General features: G+C 39.0%; 2 protein-coding genes across 2 annotated transcripts; one reads left to right on the top strand and one right to left on the bottom strand.

The window, feature by feature from the left end:
* Positions 1-2,154: 2,154 nt before the first annotated feature.
* LOC103457385 (basic helix-loop-helix transcription factor scleraxis-like) lies at positions 2,155-8,323 on the top strand. The gene is made up of 2 exons (XM_008397470.2): positions 2,155-3,276; positions 5,742-8,323. Exons 1-2 carry the CDS (start codon positions 2,764-2,766, stop codon positions 5,775-5,777), a joined length of 549 nt encoding a protein of 182 aa, XP_008395692.1. The 5' UTR covers positions 2,155-2,763; the 3' UTR covers positions 5,778-8,323.
* bzw1a (basic leucine zipper and W2 domains 1a) lies at positions 8,123-14,364 on the bottom strand. The gene is made up of 12 exons (XM_008397420.2): positions 14,259-14,364; positions 12,543-12,615; positions 12,288-12,464; positions 12,115-12,209; positions 11,973-12,038; positions 11,735-11,870; positions 11,362-11,471; positions 10,391-10,561; positions 10,159-10,305; positions 9,825-9,963; positions 9,595-9,717; positions 8,123-8,762 (listed from the first exon to the last, which is right to left on the bottom strand). The coding sequence occupies exons 2-12, from the start codon at positions 12,604-12,606 to the stop codon at positions 8,731-8,733; spliced, it is 1,260 nt and encodes a 419-aa protein (XP_008395642.1). The 5' UTR covers positions 12,607-12,615; positions 14,259-14,364; the 3' UTR covers positions 8,123-8,730.
* Between the last annotated feature and the right edge of the window lie 336 nt (positions 14,365-14,700).

The following is a 14,700-nucleotide window of genomic DNA, read 5'->3' as shown; positions in this document are numbered from 1 at the left end:
GTTGTATTTTGAAGTATCACATTAGGTTTTACAAATAATTACTTTAATACATCATATTCAAATGATCAGATTTTGATCACTCTATCCAAGTTTTACTCTCCTAAAATCTTTTTACAGTTTAGTCTGGTAATATTGTGTTTTTATTCTGTAAATATTATGACTATTCTCGAAATGAAAAGAAAAATCCCAATCTGGCCTCAATACCTTGTCATAAAAAAAGTTTTATTTAGAGATATGGGGAAGTTTTTGTGGTTTTGAGGTAAAATTATTACTGGGATTTACCGCCCTCTAGTGGCGACAATAGAAAACAACAAAAATATAACATGATGTGATAAATTATCAMTAAAACCACAAAAAAAACATGGACGACACTTCACTGCAACACAATGTTACTTTTTATCATTGGATTCTGTTAAAATAAAGACAACGAATCAATATTTGCTGGAAATCGATAACTTGAGTGTCAGTGGGAGCTCCAGCAGCAGCAGCCCACATGAGGCAGATATTTATATCTGTCCCCAAAGATGGCTCTGGAGCGGACGGCAGAGGTCCGGTCCGGTCCCACCTGGACTGTTCACTCAGCAGGAGCTTAGAGCAGGCGGCCAAAGTTTGCCTGCAGCCCCTTGGATCCTGACAAACAAACACAAACATGCTGAGCGGGAGGATCTGGATTGAGTTCCTGCTGTCTGATTGAAGGATGCACTGATCAAAAAATTGGAGAGAAATTTAAAACAACTGGACCACAAAAAGGTTCTGTTTATCACAAAACAAGACATCTGTGAACTGCAGCAACTGTGAAGCATGGTGGTGGTAGCATCATGCTGAGGGTTGGGTAGTTAAATGGTGAAAAAAAAACAAAAACAAATGTTAAACTCTAACCGGCAATTATAAACTATTTATAAAACTGAGCACAGCTGATTAGCATCGCAAACATAGCATCCAATAACTCCTGATCTTTGACCCCAAACCCCAGAGGAGTTAGAGGAGGAAGTTCAAACCATCTCTACTGTGCATCTTAATCCCCTACTTCAACGTCTTTCTGCTCAACTTTCTAGAAAGATTTAAAGAGGAGCAGCAAAAGCAAAAGAGGTGGATTAGCAGAGCTGATGGTGTAACTATAGAGCTGTTAGCATCTCATGACAGCTGTGAGTCAAAGCAATGATCTTCAGTAAGAGGCTTCTTGAGATTCTTTGAAAGACTGACTGCTACTGGAGATCCTTCTCACATCAACACCAATTCTCACATGGTATCTTTTGACATTTCATTTCCATTTGGGGACAAAAAACAAGTATTTTTTATTAGATCATGTCAAGGCCACCTATCATGATGCTGCCACCACCATGCCAAACAGATCAATCACATTCAGGAAAACAGTCAACTTTACTCCAAGTTTTCTTCACAATAAATTTAATATTTTTGTCACATTGCATCCAAAAATATAACGTAACTGGGATTTCATAGGACAAAACAAAAATAATGAAACCATGACAGTAAAGTGGAAGAGAAATTACACATTCTTAATTTTTTTACAATCAAAAACCTGAAAAGTGTGGCATGCCTTTGCATTCTGACCCTCTGAGTAGAAGAAGCTTTTTCTGCTAAATAGTTGAAGTTCAGTCAAATTGTGTATGGAGACATCAGTTTTTGACACAGATTTATGTCTGGCCTTTGACTAGGCCGTTCTAATGCTACTTTGATGCAATTGTGGCAAGCATGGCTTATGTTTATTTTTTTTTAAGAAGTGGACTTCATACTCTAACAGGGTGACTTCTAAGGCTGAAACTGATTTTATTTCGAGGTATCAGAGTAGATGCATTCCACACTTCCGCAATGGAGTATTAGGGCCATTGCAAATAGAAAAAAGTAGCAAGTTTATGCCAAAACAATTTGATTAATCTCAGAAATATAAAAAAAAAGATTTTAATTTTTTGAGTAAAAAATTTGCAAGAGGAAACCCCCCCCAGTTTTTGAGATTAATCTCAAAATTGTTGGAAATTTTTGAGTTTCAAAAATCACCATTTTTTTTACTTTTGAAAGTCATAATTTATTTTTGCATAATTTCTTAGTTTCAAGAGTTGAGAATTTGCAAGAAAAAAAACCTGAAATTATTTTTTAGTTTCAAAAATTGCAAATATTTGACTTTTGAAACTCAAACATTTTTATGTTTTTTTAGTAAAATTTCAAAGTATAAAAAGATGAAAATTTCCACAAGGGGAACATTTTTCTCCTGAAATTCATAAATATTCGTGTTTTTTTTATCAAAATTTCTGATTTTTTCTCTTGCAAATTTTCAACTTTTCAAGCTCGAACATTACCCAAAAATACTCTAAACATTTCTGAGATTAGCTAATCTAAACATTTCTGGGCTTTTTGGCATAAATGTGATCCTTCATTTTCATTTCTTCTGTCTAAAATGTCCCCAATAGGCCATTGTACTGTCCTGACGTCATGAAATCCCAGTAGTTTGCAGGTTTCTAGTTGTGGGAAAAGTTGAACCAGCATGAAAACTGTTGAGTCTAATTTAGACTCCATCCTCCAGACCACAACAGGTGCCTCCCCTCCTCCTCCACCTGTCTCCCCCTTTCCGCGGCGCGCTGGCCGTGACCCAGAAAGCAGCCGTCATTCTGCAGAAATGGTATGCCGCCCGCTCGGTTCGGTCACCGGATCGGCGGCAGCTGCTGAGCCCCGTCCCCCCCGGGGCTATTTTCACCCGCCGGATAAAGTGCCGCAGCTCGGCGGGATTCGGCGCAGATCAGCGGCAGGATGAAGTCCCGCACAGACGGCTGCGCCTCAGAGCTGGACACCGACACGGACAGCTCCGATGGGAAGTCCACGGGCGGCTGCAGCCCGCCCCGGGAGTCCGGGGAGAGACTGGAGGCGGAGGGCGGATGCCCCGTTACGGCGAGGCGGCGACGGCGGCGCAGGAGCGGCGTGGGCGGCGGCAGAGACGCGCGGCTGTCCGGCGTCAGCAAACAGCGGCAGGCGGCAAACGCGCGGGAGAGAGACAGGACGCACAGCGTGAACACGGCCTTCACCGCGCTGCGGACGCTCATCCCCACCGAGCCCGCGGACCGGAAGCTGTCCAAGATAGAGACACTGCGCCTGGCCTCCAGCTACATCTCCCACCTGGCCAACGTGCTGCTGCTGGGGGAGGACTGCCGGGACGGGCAGCCCTGCCTCCGGTACCAAGACATGATCCTGCACGGCCCCGCGGTGCTCAGCGGCCCCTCCCTGCGGCCCATCTGCACCTTCTGCCTCGGCAACCAGAGGAAACAGGTGGGGCGCTTTCTGGACCGTAGGGTCCGAGATACGGTGCACCGATTTATCGGCCCGCCGATTCGACCGATAATCTACTTAATCAAAGATCTAAAAATCAACCTCTGCCCTCTTCTGCTCTCCCGTGAGCAGAGGAGGCCAATTAAGAATATCACTACTTAAACATATATTTACTCAAGTAAAACCAAAACGTAGCCGTCCAAGAAATTGCGTCAGTAAAAAAAAGTATTTGGTAAAAAGTCTATTCAAGTACTGACTAACTGATCGACTTATTCAATATTTAGAAATTACGTCAGCAGATGGACCAAAATATAAAATTAAGTATAAATTTTGTTATTTAAGGACGAAAATCATATTAATTCGTATAAGAAGCTAAAAATAACAAAATCAGACAGAAGAAATTTTTCCAAATCAATTTCTTTCAATAAAAAAACTTATGAAACTTAAACAAAAACTGCAGGTGTGTGTCACTGTTTGGTGATTTTTTTTTTTTTGTTAAAACATGTTTGTTTTTCATTCAGAGAGTAGAAAATCTAGAAACTTTACTCAAGAAAGAGTAGAAATACTTCATAATAAAATCACTCAAGTAAAAATAAAAACTACAACGTAGTAAAAATACTCTGAGTAAATGTAGCTAGTTACTATCCAAATCTGCCTGTCAGAGGTTTCAGACAAAAAATAATAATAAATAAATAAATGAGTACGGGACAAAAATCTGAATCGGCAGGTCAGGTTTTTTAAAAGATCGGTACAAACTGCTATCAGTGCACGTCTGGTCTGATATGACGCTCAGCGGGAAGAAAAATAATAGCATTTTTAAAGGCGCAAGTTGCTTTTAAAAATTTGCTTCAAAACTTAAATATCACATTACAATTTGGTTTGATTTTCTTTTCACTGCCCATATATGGTGCAGTTATCAAAAATAAAAAAAATCCTGAAAATTTTTATTGCATCGTTTTCATCCTTTCCTGGTGGACAAAAAAAAATCTGACAAGTCTGAAGTGTGGCACAGCTTATGAGTCTATTTTGGAATAATATTGTTTTAATTATCATTTTAAATATATATAAAAAACAAAATTTTAATTTCTACTCATCTGTTTGACCCCAAAAAATTTTGTTTGGTGGTAATATTTTGACCTCAAACCCCAATAATCAAACGAAACTTTWAAAAAAATCCTCCCAAAGAAGGAAACTTATTTGATTCCATCCCCAAAAAGAATAAATCTTTTCTTTTCTCCAGTTGAAATACAAGTTTGGTTTAATTTTGTTCGTATTTAAAATTATTTCAAAACAGTACCTGCACTGAAAAATGGAAAATTCATCTTATCAATTTTATTTATTTTACAGCTTGAATTACTCTAACAAAATATACACTTGTGATGTCACTACAGATAGATACACAAAATAATAATAAGAATCATATCTTCCTAATGCTAACTGAAGTGCAGAGGATGTTAAATGTGCCAATTTGTTGGTTATTTTTTTTATTTACTTTTATTTTACAACTATAAAAACTATGTTTTATTGACCACAAAATTAAAAAAAATGGCTGAAATTTCCATAAAACCTCAATATAAAAATCAAATAATAAACATCCCCCCCCAACCCCCATCATTAATAGAGTTAATGAGATCGATATTTACGTTTTTTAATTATGTCAATAATGTTTTAAATAAACAATTAAATGTGAAATTAAATTTGTGAAAACTTGTATTCATGATTTGCACTCACTCATTTTATTCATGTTAGAGATTAAATGATTAAAATAATTAAGTATAATTTAAATGGTCACACTGTACATTATATTTCATACCTGTTGCACCAAAATATGGAGAGGAGCTGCTTCTTCCTGTTCATCTCCAGCTGTCCCAGTCTGACCAGTAAAATCAGGAATTTATAATTAAACTGCAAATTACAAAGGAAAGAAGAAGAGTTAATCATAGGCCGGGATGAGAACCGTAGTGAAAAACAACTCAATATTAAACATTTAAAGACATTAATCTACAAGATTCACTTGATACAATATAATAAATCTATGATTACCATAAGAAAAATGTAGATAAGTCACCAGCAGTCAGAAACAGGTGGGGGAGGAACAGCTGGAGAAAACTTTCATAACCACCAATATGGTGACAAAATATTGAAATACAAAATTTGTTACCAACTTTGATGGTTTTTATCCCTTTAGATTGCTTCTTTACTCAGCTGATAGTTTTTTATGTATTATTTTCTTGAATCTATTGTAGTTCTAAGATTCTAACTTTCAATTTTTGGTATATCAGTGCAAAATATCTGACAAAATAAAACCCAAACCCATAGAAAAACATAAATTTATGCATTTCAGCTCATTGTGTAGCTTGCCTTGTACACAGGTGTTAATCATTAGCTTGTACAGGAACCAACATTTCTATAAACATATTTAAATAAACAATGTTGGTTAAAAAACTGTTTCTTTATCTCCACAGCTCAGAGATGGAAGGAAACACTCCTCTTCTGTGTGAAACGAAGCGGCTCTGGACAGACCCGGAGTCCACCTGATGTTTACAGTCTAAACTTTGTAAATACATATTTATTTTTTTAACATACTACAGGACAAAAATGACTTTTTGAGCGCTTTCTGTCCAGCTCGGTGTGTTTCTGGACCTCAGTGTTTTGACTGAGACGTAACCCGAGTCTGTGTGCGCAGCTGCACCTGACGTGGGGCTATTTTTATCCCCACCGATAGTACAAACTACCCCCTGAGCCACCACCACCAAGTGTACCTCCTAAAAAGAAGCCGGTCACCTTCAGTGCAGTAGTTGCTGTCAGTTTACTGGTGGCTGCCTTCAGCAGTGCTGTCCATTGCTACTGCCTCTAGTGGTGGACATCAGTAATTGCATATAGGAGAAAATCAATTAGTTACCTAAAGAGACGGGTTGGTTGGCCTGTTATGCCTTGTGTCTTCCTTGTGCCTGAGTGAGTTTTCTACATGTTCACTGAACAAAAACATGGCTGTTAGCTTAAATTGTTCCTCTGAACCAGAAAAGTGTCCAACTGTAGTTCTCAACAGCTACTATCCAACTTCTCCAAGACACCTAATTCCAGTGATTAACGTGTTACTATTTGGTATCTGGTTTGCATTACCTCCACCTACTGGTGTGCAGTGTCGTTACTAGGCCTTCTTCTTGTGGCGTTTATTTGGCGATTATAACTTAATGGCGCATTACTGCCGCCAACTGGTAAGGGGTGTGGATCAGGATTCTAACATTTACACCAAATAATAGTTTAAAAATATTAATTAAATCCTTAAAACTAAGCCTGTACACAAAAGAAACTGCAATATAACTTTCCTTATATTTCTAAAAATGTAGCATAATGTATTTGACTGCCTCTTCCTATTATAAAGAGTGCTAATTCAGTGTGTCTAAAAAAGTTGATTTTATTGTAGATGGAAATATGAACCTTCAGTCTCAAACCGTATTCTGCCTACTGAAAATAATTCGACTGGGAAGCATGGATTAAAAGATTACATTGCGCTAACAAAATTAATGTGTTAATGTGAAAGCAATGAAAGTGAAAAGATTCGAAAGAGGAGTCTATTCTTAACCAAGACTTCAATGTAGCTAGCTAGTTAGCTACACTGAAGCTACTTTTCAATATGATCAGACAATAGGCAACCCTGAATCACTAACAAATTTTTGATGTGGCTAGCTAGAGGCTAGCTAGTTTTTAATATATCAAGCTAGCTAACCTGAAGCTAGCTAGTTTTCAATATGGCAACATTGGAACTCTAGTTTTTGATGTGACTAGCTAGAAGCTAGCGAGTTTTCAATATCAAACTGGCTGTACTGATGTACTGAAGCTGGCTGGCCTACTAGATGCAGTGGTAGATTAATTGTACATTTGATTTATATGTAAAAGTCAGATTTTCTGGGTGTAAGTTGGAAAGATCAACTAAAATATTTTCCCAAGTTGGACATCGGTGAGACAGCACATGTTCAATATCCAACATGGCTCCCTCTAGCTAGCACACATCTTTTAAGAAAAGGCAGGTTTATAATTTTGTTTCTGACATACCAGAAACTCAGATGTTTATAAATGTGACATTTTTATTGTGGGTATTTTCTTAACCTGTTTCAAATATTTTTATGATTAGTCGTGACTTGATTTCACTGCACACTGTTCAGACATATTAAAGTGTTGAAAAGTTTACTACTGCAATGCTGCACAGTCACTTTGATGCACAAGATGTGCATCAGACTGCCTTTTGCACTTTTATGGAAAATTTAAAAATGTGATATTAAACTCATGTGGATCCCTTTGATATTTATGATACAGCACTAAACTATTACTGGGAAATTTTGCCCTCTACCTCAGATCTGTTTTAAATACGAAGGCCTACCTCTGATCGAAATTAATAACAGGACTGTAAACAAATACTTGAATGTCAGACTTGTCTGTCCTTTGCACATTGAACAAAACTGTTGAAATTTATTTTTGTACAAAAAAAATAAACTTTATCAACCAGTCTTTGTACATTTCTTTCCAATAGTAATCTGAAGATTTTTTGACTAATCAATAAGTGTCATCAATACCACAATTTTTAATGTACACTTGGTTTATTCAAACACATCAGTTTTATATTTTAGTAAATCTATATATTGTTTAAAATATTTCTTATATGCACCTATACATTAAAGTTTTAGTAAAGTAGCAAAGCAGATTAAGCTAGATGGGAAGAGCCTGCTAATGGTGGGCGGGGCTTGATCAGATCAATCAGAACTGGTTATAAGTAGCCACTAGAAACCTTTGTACTATGAACTTAACGTTTAATTTATTGCAGTAAAAGACAACAAATTCAGCAAAAAGCGTTTCAATAATCTTTATTTCATAAAAAAGTCAAATTGGTTTATATCAGATTAAAGAAAGTATAAACTGACGATAATCAGGTAGCTGGCGAGGCATTTTACAGGGCGGGGGCTGGTTGGGGCGTTTCTTCAGACGGACTGAGCAGAAACAGGAAAAAAAAAGGAAATAAAAAACTGAGTTTGCCAAAAGAAAAAAAAAAGGCAAAATAAATGGGATAAAAAAAAAAAACTTTGGCAAAACCAATTACATTTGTCAGCCTTGCAGTCGCATGGCTTTACCTTAAATATAAACCCAATTCTGCTTCAGAACCAAGAGGCTGGGATTATTCCGAATCCTTGTATCCGGATTACAGAAGGCATAGGAGACAAATTGAGAACAGAGGGCAGAATTCCTGGTTTTCCCGATTCCCCGGCGGAGCCGTGGCTCCTCCAGGACCGTTTGCTTTTAAATACTGCTGAAACGTTTCAGTGGTAGAGGTGAGTGTTTGTGGAGAGAAATCAGTAACAGGAGGTAGAAGAGGAAGGGCCAAGACATTCTACTGCTCCTGCTGCTACAAAACAAAACAGAACAAAAAAAATTGGAAAAGCTCGTCTGGTGATGAAGGTTTCAGTCTGCCTCCTCTTCATCAGATTCAGACTCTGCAGAAAAGAAAATCAGATTTTTTTTAGCAAGAGTTTTTGGAGCCCAATTGAAGCCATGTTCAAACAGTTCAACTTTTATTTTGATACATTCTGTTAAAAATAAAAGGTAAAATCCTCATTAGCGTTCTAGCTAACACCTGATGATTTTGGGTCAGTTCCCACATCATGATGCTGCAACTGCCATGTTTCAAAGTGGATGTGAGGAACTTTTGGACCATAACGGTTTTTTTCAGGGGAATATGAAGAGTTCAGGAGAGTTGTGACAAGTTGAAGACAACCAGTTTAATTGGACAGGATAATTAAGATAAAAACTAGCGTTTAGAAACCCTAAAATTTGCTTGTTTTTTTTTAAGAACTAAAAAGACTAAAAACGCTTAAAACATTAGCTTGTAGACTTAGCATTAGCCTGTGGCTGCATTACTGCTATAAGCTAATGCTGCAAAAGTGGCTGAAGTCAGTTACGTAGGAAACGTCCATGATGAAACAATTTTACGGCATTTGTTTAAATATTAGTATCATGTGACATGTTCTATATGTTTGATTATCAAGGTTATTTTTTGAACCAGCAAAGTCAAAGTCAAAAAGAACAAAGAAACAAGTGTATTGTTCTTTAATTATTTATTAAAGAACAAAGATGCAAGTTAATAAACTTAATACAAGTTTATTAAGTTTATTAGAAATCTGATGCCTTGTCTCCATGGTTCGGTACACAAGTTTTTATTGTCACTCAGTGAAAACGAGGCATCCATTATGCCCTGGATGTACGTTCATATTCTTTTATTGGTTCTTTTGGAGAAAGCTCAGTAAATTAGCCGCTAAGCTAACGTACCTTCCTCGGCGTTCTTCAGCCACTCGACGAATTTCTTCATCTGCTCGAGGAAAACGCTCTTCCCCTTGGCGAGATGGGCTTCAGAGTACCACTTCATTATGGCCTCTTCGCTCAAAACGTCAGCTGGGAGACGGAAGACAAAGTTTCTCAAAGCGCCTGCTTCGACTCAACCACAACTCAACTCAACAGAAACAGGAAAACAAAACGTGGTGACTCAGTTGGAGGCAGACCTTTGTAGAGGAGCACCACAATCTTCTGAAACGCCTTCATGAAGTGGATGTTGTCGTAGCAGTACTCCTGGATCTTCAGCAGCAGGCTGAGCTCAGACAGACCCTGGGAGGTGAAGGCTTTCAGCAGAGGGCTGTATTGCTGCAAAAAAAAGATTTACAGGAGATTTTACAGCAAAACTCTGCATTGCTTTTACTTTATCTCTATTTTGATCAAATAGGAGCTGTGAAGAGCTAAAAGCCTCCAGCGACTGTAAAGATAAAAATAGAACGAGCGATAAATTCATTTTATGGTTTTTGAAGATTTGACTTTTTAGAAAATTGAGATTTTTTTCACCTTCAAGTGTTTGATGGCTTGTTCGGTCACCAGCTCTTCCTTCTTGTTCCACTCCACGCAGCTCATCACGCTGGTCCAGATGATGCCAATCATGGCCTGCTCTGACAGGCCGGCCTTCTTCATCTCCTCCCTGGTGAAGGCGATGATCTGAGGAGCAAACGCTGCCCGGTTACCGATGGTTACCGCCTATTTCCCCTCTCTGTTGGTGGAGTTACAGCAACAGGAAGCTCACCTCTTTCTGAGGGTCTCCACGCGACATCATTTCCTGGAGCTCCTTCTGCAGCTCCTTGCGGGCGCCAATCGATTGCTGGTTGCGGGCGAAGTCGGACAACTCCTTCAGCCCGGCGTCGGTGAAGTACTTAGAAAAATGCTCACAGCTCCGTTTGTTGGCAGGAAAGAGTTCCTGAAGAAAGAAATAAAGCAATCCCAAAGCAGGCAAGATCAGACGCAGCTCAGGACAAACTACTGGAAAATTATCAAACATGGATGCTATTAGCCTTTTTAGCTAACGTCATCGTAAGCTGATGTTGACAAAAAAGGTATGGTTTGTTGTTTATGTGATAAAGCAACAACAGAAGGAGCAATTTCATAAAATAGAATGAAAAGTTAACATTTAACAATTAAAACTTAATTTGTAAGTCATATTTTAAGTGTTTAATTCTGATTCACAAATAAAACGCTGCATTTAACTTGAACAGAGAAGTTCAGAAATGCAGTTTGTGCAAATTTCTTCCTTCTACTTAACTTTTCATTCATACACTTTGACATAAACACTTAGTAAAACTATTTTGGGATTGTGGAAACTGTCATATTAGCAGCCGTCTTCATGATAGTTGTAGAAATCTTGTCTTAAAACCTGATTTCTGCCTTTAAAATATTTTACCGGCTCAAAATCAACAGAAAACTTTAAACAAATGTGGAAAATATTCACATAATACATTAGTTTGCTTATTTATTGATAAATTAAATGCTAATCTACTTCATCTAGATTCACCAGCAGTAGCTTTTCTTATAAAAACAGTTTAGTTGCCTCAACATTTTAAAAATAATGACTCTAAAACGTTGATTTTTTTAAAATTTTCATCTAAATATTCAGATATCAGGTCAACATCTGGATTTCAGGCGGCTCGTCTGTAAAAACACTGGATGTTTCCATGGTTACGGGAGACGGAGAGCGGCTCCGGTGACTCTGAGGCGTTTTACCATCAGCCTGTTGTCCATGCCGACTTTGCGCAGACTGCCAGCAACAGAGTTGATGTCCTTCTCGTTGATCCACGACTTGAACAGCTTGACTGCAAAAGCTGCAGAAACTCCTGGAGGCAGAAGCAGAGCCGGGTACAAACTAGTTACATTTAAACTAGTTACATTTAAACTAGTTACATTCCACTTCATAATTTTGTGCATCTGATTATGTAATTTTAAACATTAAATGATCATTTGATCAGCACTTTTTACTTTTACTTGAACAATATTTTAAGTTCTGCTATGATAGAGTGAAAGTTTTGGGCACATTCGGGTCAATCACAGGAACAGGAAGTGGTAAACCCCAGCAGGAAGTGGTTGTGTGGAGCCTCACCCTCTTTGACGAGGTTCTCGTTGTAGAGGCTGGTCAGGATGGAGGCGGATATGCTGCCGTTGGCCAGCAGGATGCCGGTCAGCATGGCCAGCTTGTTGCGCTCAGACTCAGTGAACCCCTTTAGAAACAGCAGCAGCTGCAAACAAACAGCCGCAGCGTTAGCAGGTGCTGCAGCCGTGCTGCGGTGTCGCGTTGCAGCAATAATCCACTCCATCTATGAACAGCTGCGCCTCCTCACCTTCTTGATCTCTTCCTCGAAGCCCTTCTCCAGGTACTTGTAGCGCCTGATCAGCTTGTTAAAAACCTGATGAGAGGAACAGAAACCTCGTCAGCGTCTGTTGTTTAAACCCACCGGAGGGCTGTGCTGCGTCACGTCGTACCTGAGCATATGCTTGCATGGTCTCCAGGTCTTCCTGCGCCGTAAAGAGGCAGAACTCGGTGCGGGTCATGTCGTCAGACAGCGTCCCGCCTGGTGCTGTGGGACACACGGCGCCCTGGTTAGCTTTCAGGAAACTCAAAACACAAACCGCTGCCACCGCTCTCTGCGACTTACCCAGCATGCCACCGGCCACCAGGATGTCGAAGAGCGTCTCTGCATACCGGCGGTAGTCAAGTTTGGCGCCAGAGGCATCAAGGAACTTTGCAACCGCCTCCAAATCAGTGCCAGTTTGATTCAAGCCTTGTACGATACTTTCTTGAAACTGAGTAGGGTCAAATCTCTCCTTTTCATCTAGGAGGGGGTGAAAATAAAAACGTTAAATCAGAAGCAAAGAAACGGAAGAAGAAACGCCAAGAGGAGAGCGGTTACCTCTTTTCCTCGTTTTGAAACGCTGGCCGGTTAGCGTTGGCTTTTGCTGCTTTTGATTATTCATAAAAGACACCTGGGAGGAGATAAAGACAACGGTTAGCAACCAAATTACAACAGAAGAAAGACTTTACACCTTTCAGACACGCTGCAGCTCTATTCAATAATAAACAGTGAAACTGAACAAACTGGATGGAAGGCGATGATTTTACTCAAAATAAACAAAACACTGCTGGTAAATTTTTTTTAAAATTAACCAAATTCAGGAGGAAACTAGTCTTTTCTAAATGTTTTAAAAACAATTTCACACAAGCTGTGTTGCTGCACACTGCTGATCAGCTTGGCAAGAAAATAAAACAAAAACATCTGATTGACTAGAAATACAACAAGCAGCTGCCCGTTTAAGATTTTAAATATTGATTAAATTCAGCTTTTTATTCAACATTTTGCTGGATGTCTTAGTTACATCTGCTACAGATAATGTAGGAGAAAAACTTTTTACAATACAGGGTTTTGTTTCAAACTAAATTTGTTTATATACTTCAGTTACAGAAATAAATACAAGAAAATGTGAATGTTTATGTTGCCGTTTTGCTCACACCGTCCTCTTAAAAGACTGCTTATGCGAAAGAGAAATCAAAATATGAATTATGATTTTTAAAATATATTTCACAGTGGCTGAATTAAACAAAATACAGACAATTAAGTCAACATTTTCATATTTACTGGTAATCTAGTTCTGCAAGGGGTGAAATAAATTCTCTAAAACTTAATTTAAAATGTTCCAGTTGTCGCAACATTTAATTTACAACACTGGTGTTACTAAAAAAAAGTCTCCTGATGCTCTTTCCCGTCATATTTATCAGGTGCGACATGAATTTCCGGGCTGATCGGGTCACATCGTGCCACCTGACCCCAACATGTCTTCATGCCTGCGGTCTTTACAGTAGTTTGCTCAACGCTCAGAAATACAATTACCAACATATTGTTTTTAAACGCACCATAAACCTGTTTTCTAAAGTTATTTCATGCAAAATAACAGATTTAAATCGTATTTTTGTTCCTCACAGGTGAGGCTTTTAAAACGCCTCACAAAAAGAGGGCTCACAAAAAGAGGGCCAGACAAAAGGCGAAGCTTGGAGGTACAATGGAGTTGGTGGGTGTCGGGTCGTGATTTCGAACAACTGCCGCCATTATCGGCCTTTTTATGAAGAATTATGTGGAAATCCAACGTGGAAGGATATCAGGAATATTCCTGAACAATCTGATCATTTGTAAACTAGGATTATTTTATACTAAAGCCGGCTAACTGAGGGATTAGCTCAGGCTAACTTCGGGCCTCACCATGCGCCGGGCCGCTGCTTGTTAGCTGGGCCTGCTGCGTTGCTAACCGGGCTTACATCACCAGCATTATTCGGTTCAAACCTCACCGAGATCAAAGGACAGTTGGTCTGTACTTAAACACAACCTGTCATCGCAATGTCACGCCGATCCGTGACACTTCGTTGAAGCAGAGCTAAAGAAAGCGTGAGCACAGCTAATGCTAGCATTAAGCTAACTGAACTGGAGGAAACAGGATTCACCCTCCGGCGGACCAAAACCCCCGGTTCCAGAAGAGCCCCTAAACTCGACTTACAACAACTAATTAAACATGCCGCCGGTCCAAATAAACAACCCACAGTTTGGAGAACACTTGAGGTTGCTGGTGAGGATACTCACCGAAATTAATGCAGATAAAAAACGGTTGTGAACCAGGGGAAGTGAAGCAAGTGTCGAGTCTCTGAGCGGCCCAAACAAAAAGACCTTCCCGTCAGGACTACAGCTGGCTCCGCCCACCGCGCATGCGTGGTTGGAGGGGATGAGAAAAGAAGGATTACCAATTCTTTCAACCCACCCAAAGCTCAAAGTTTACGTTTTATTTTCCATTTATTGTCTACTAGATTATATCTCCGGTTTTGGTATATTATTTACCTCCTTATAGATTTCTTCTCTTTTTCCTTTAAGTATTTCAGATCATCAAAGCATTTGATAAAGGCGAAGATGAACTTTACGTTTTAACCTGTGTATTATATATACTGCTCAAAAAAATAAAGGGAACACTTAAGTGTTCACTTAAGTGTTTAATTGTTCCCTTTATTTTTTTGAGCAGTGTACATCTGAT

Source organism: Poecilia reticulata, linkage group LG2 (genome assembly GCF_000633615.1).
Source record: "Poecilia reticulata strain Guanapo linkage group LG2, Guppy_female_1.0+MT, whole genome shotgun sequence".
NCBI lineage: Eukaryota > Metazoa > Chordata > Actinopteri > Cyprinodontiformes > Poeciliidae > Poecilia > Poecilia reticulata.
This window is presented reverse-complemented; position numbering and strand designations above follow the sequence as displayed.

Bases quoted from the DNA above. Each gene is read 5' to 3' on its own strand.
- LOC103457385 (XM_008397470.2), top strand. From the start codon at position 2,764: ATGAAGTCCCGCACAGACGGCTGCGCCTCAGAGCTGGACACCGACACG. The intron at 3,277-5,741 runs GTGGGGCGCTTT...TTATCTCCACAG, and splicing joins TCGGCAACCAGAGGAAACAG to CTCAGAGATGGAAGGAAACA.
- bzw1a (XM_008397420.2), bottom strand. From the start codon at position 12,606: ATGAATAATCAAAAGCAGCAAAAGCCAACGCTAACCGGCCAGCGTTTC. The intron at 10,562-11,361 runs GTAAAACGCCTC...TTCTTTCTTCAG, and splicing joins GCATGGACAACAGGCTGATG to GAACTCTTTCCTGCCAACAA. The intron at 10,306-10,390 runs GTGAGCTTCCTG...TTTGCTCCTCAG, and splicing joins GTGGAGACCCTCAGAAAGAG to ATCATCGCCTTCACCAGGGA.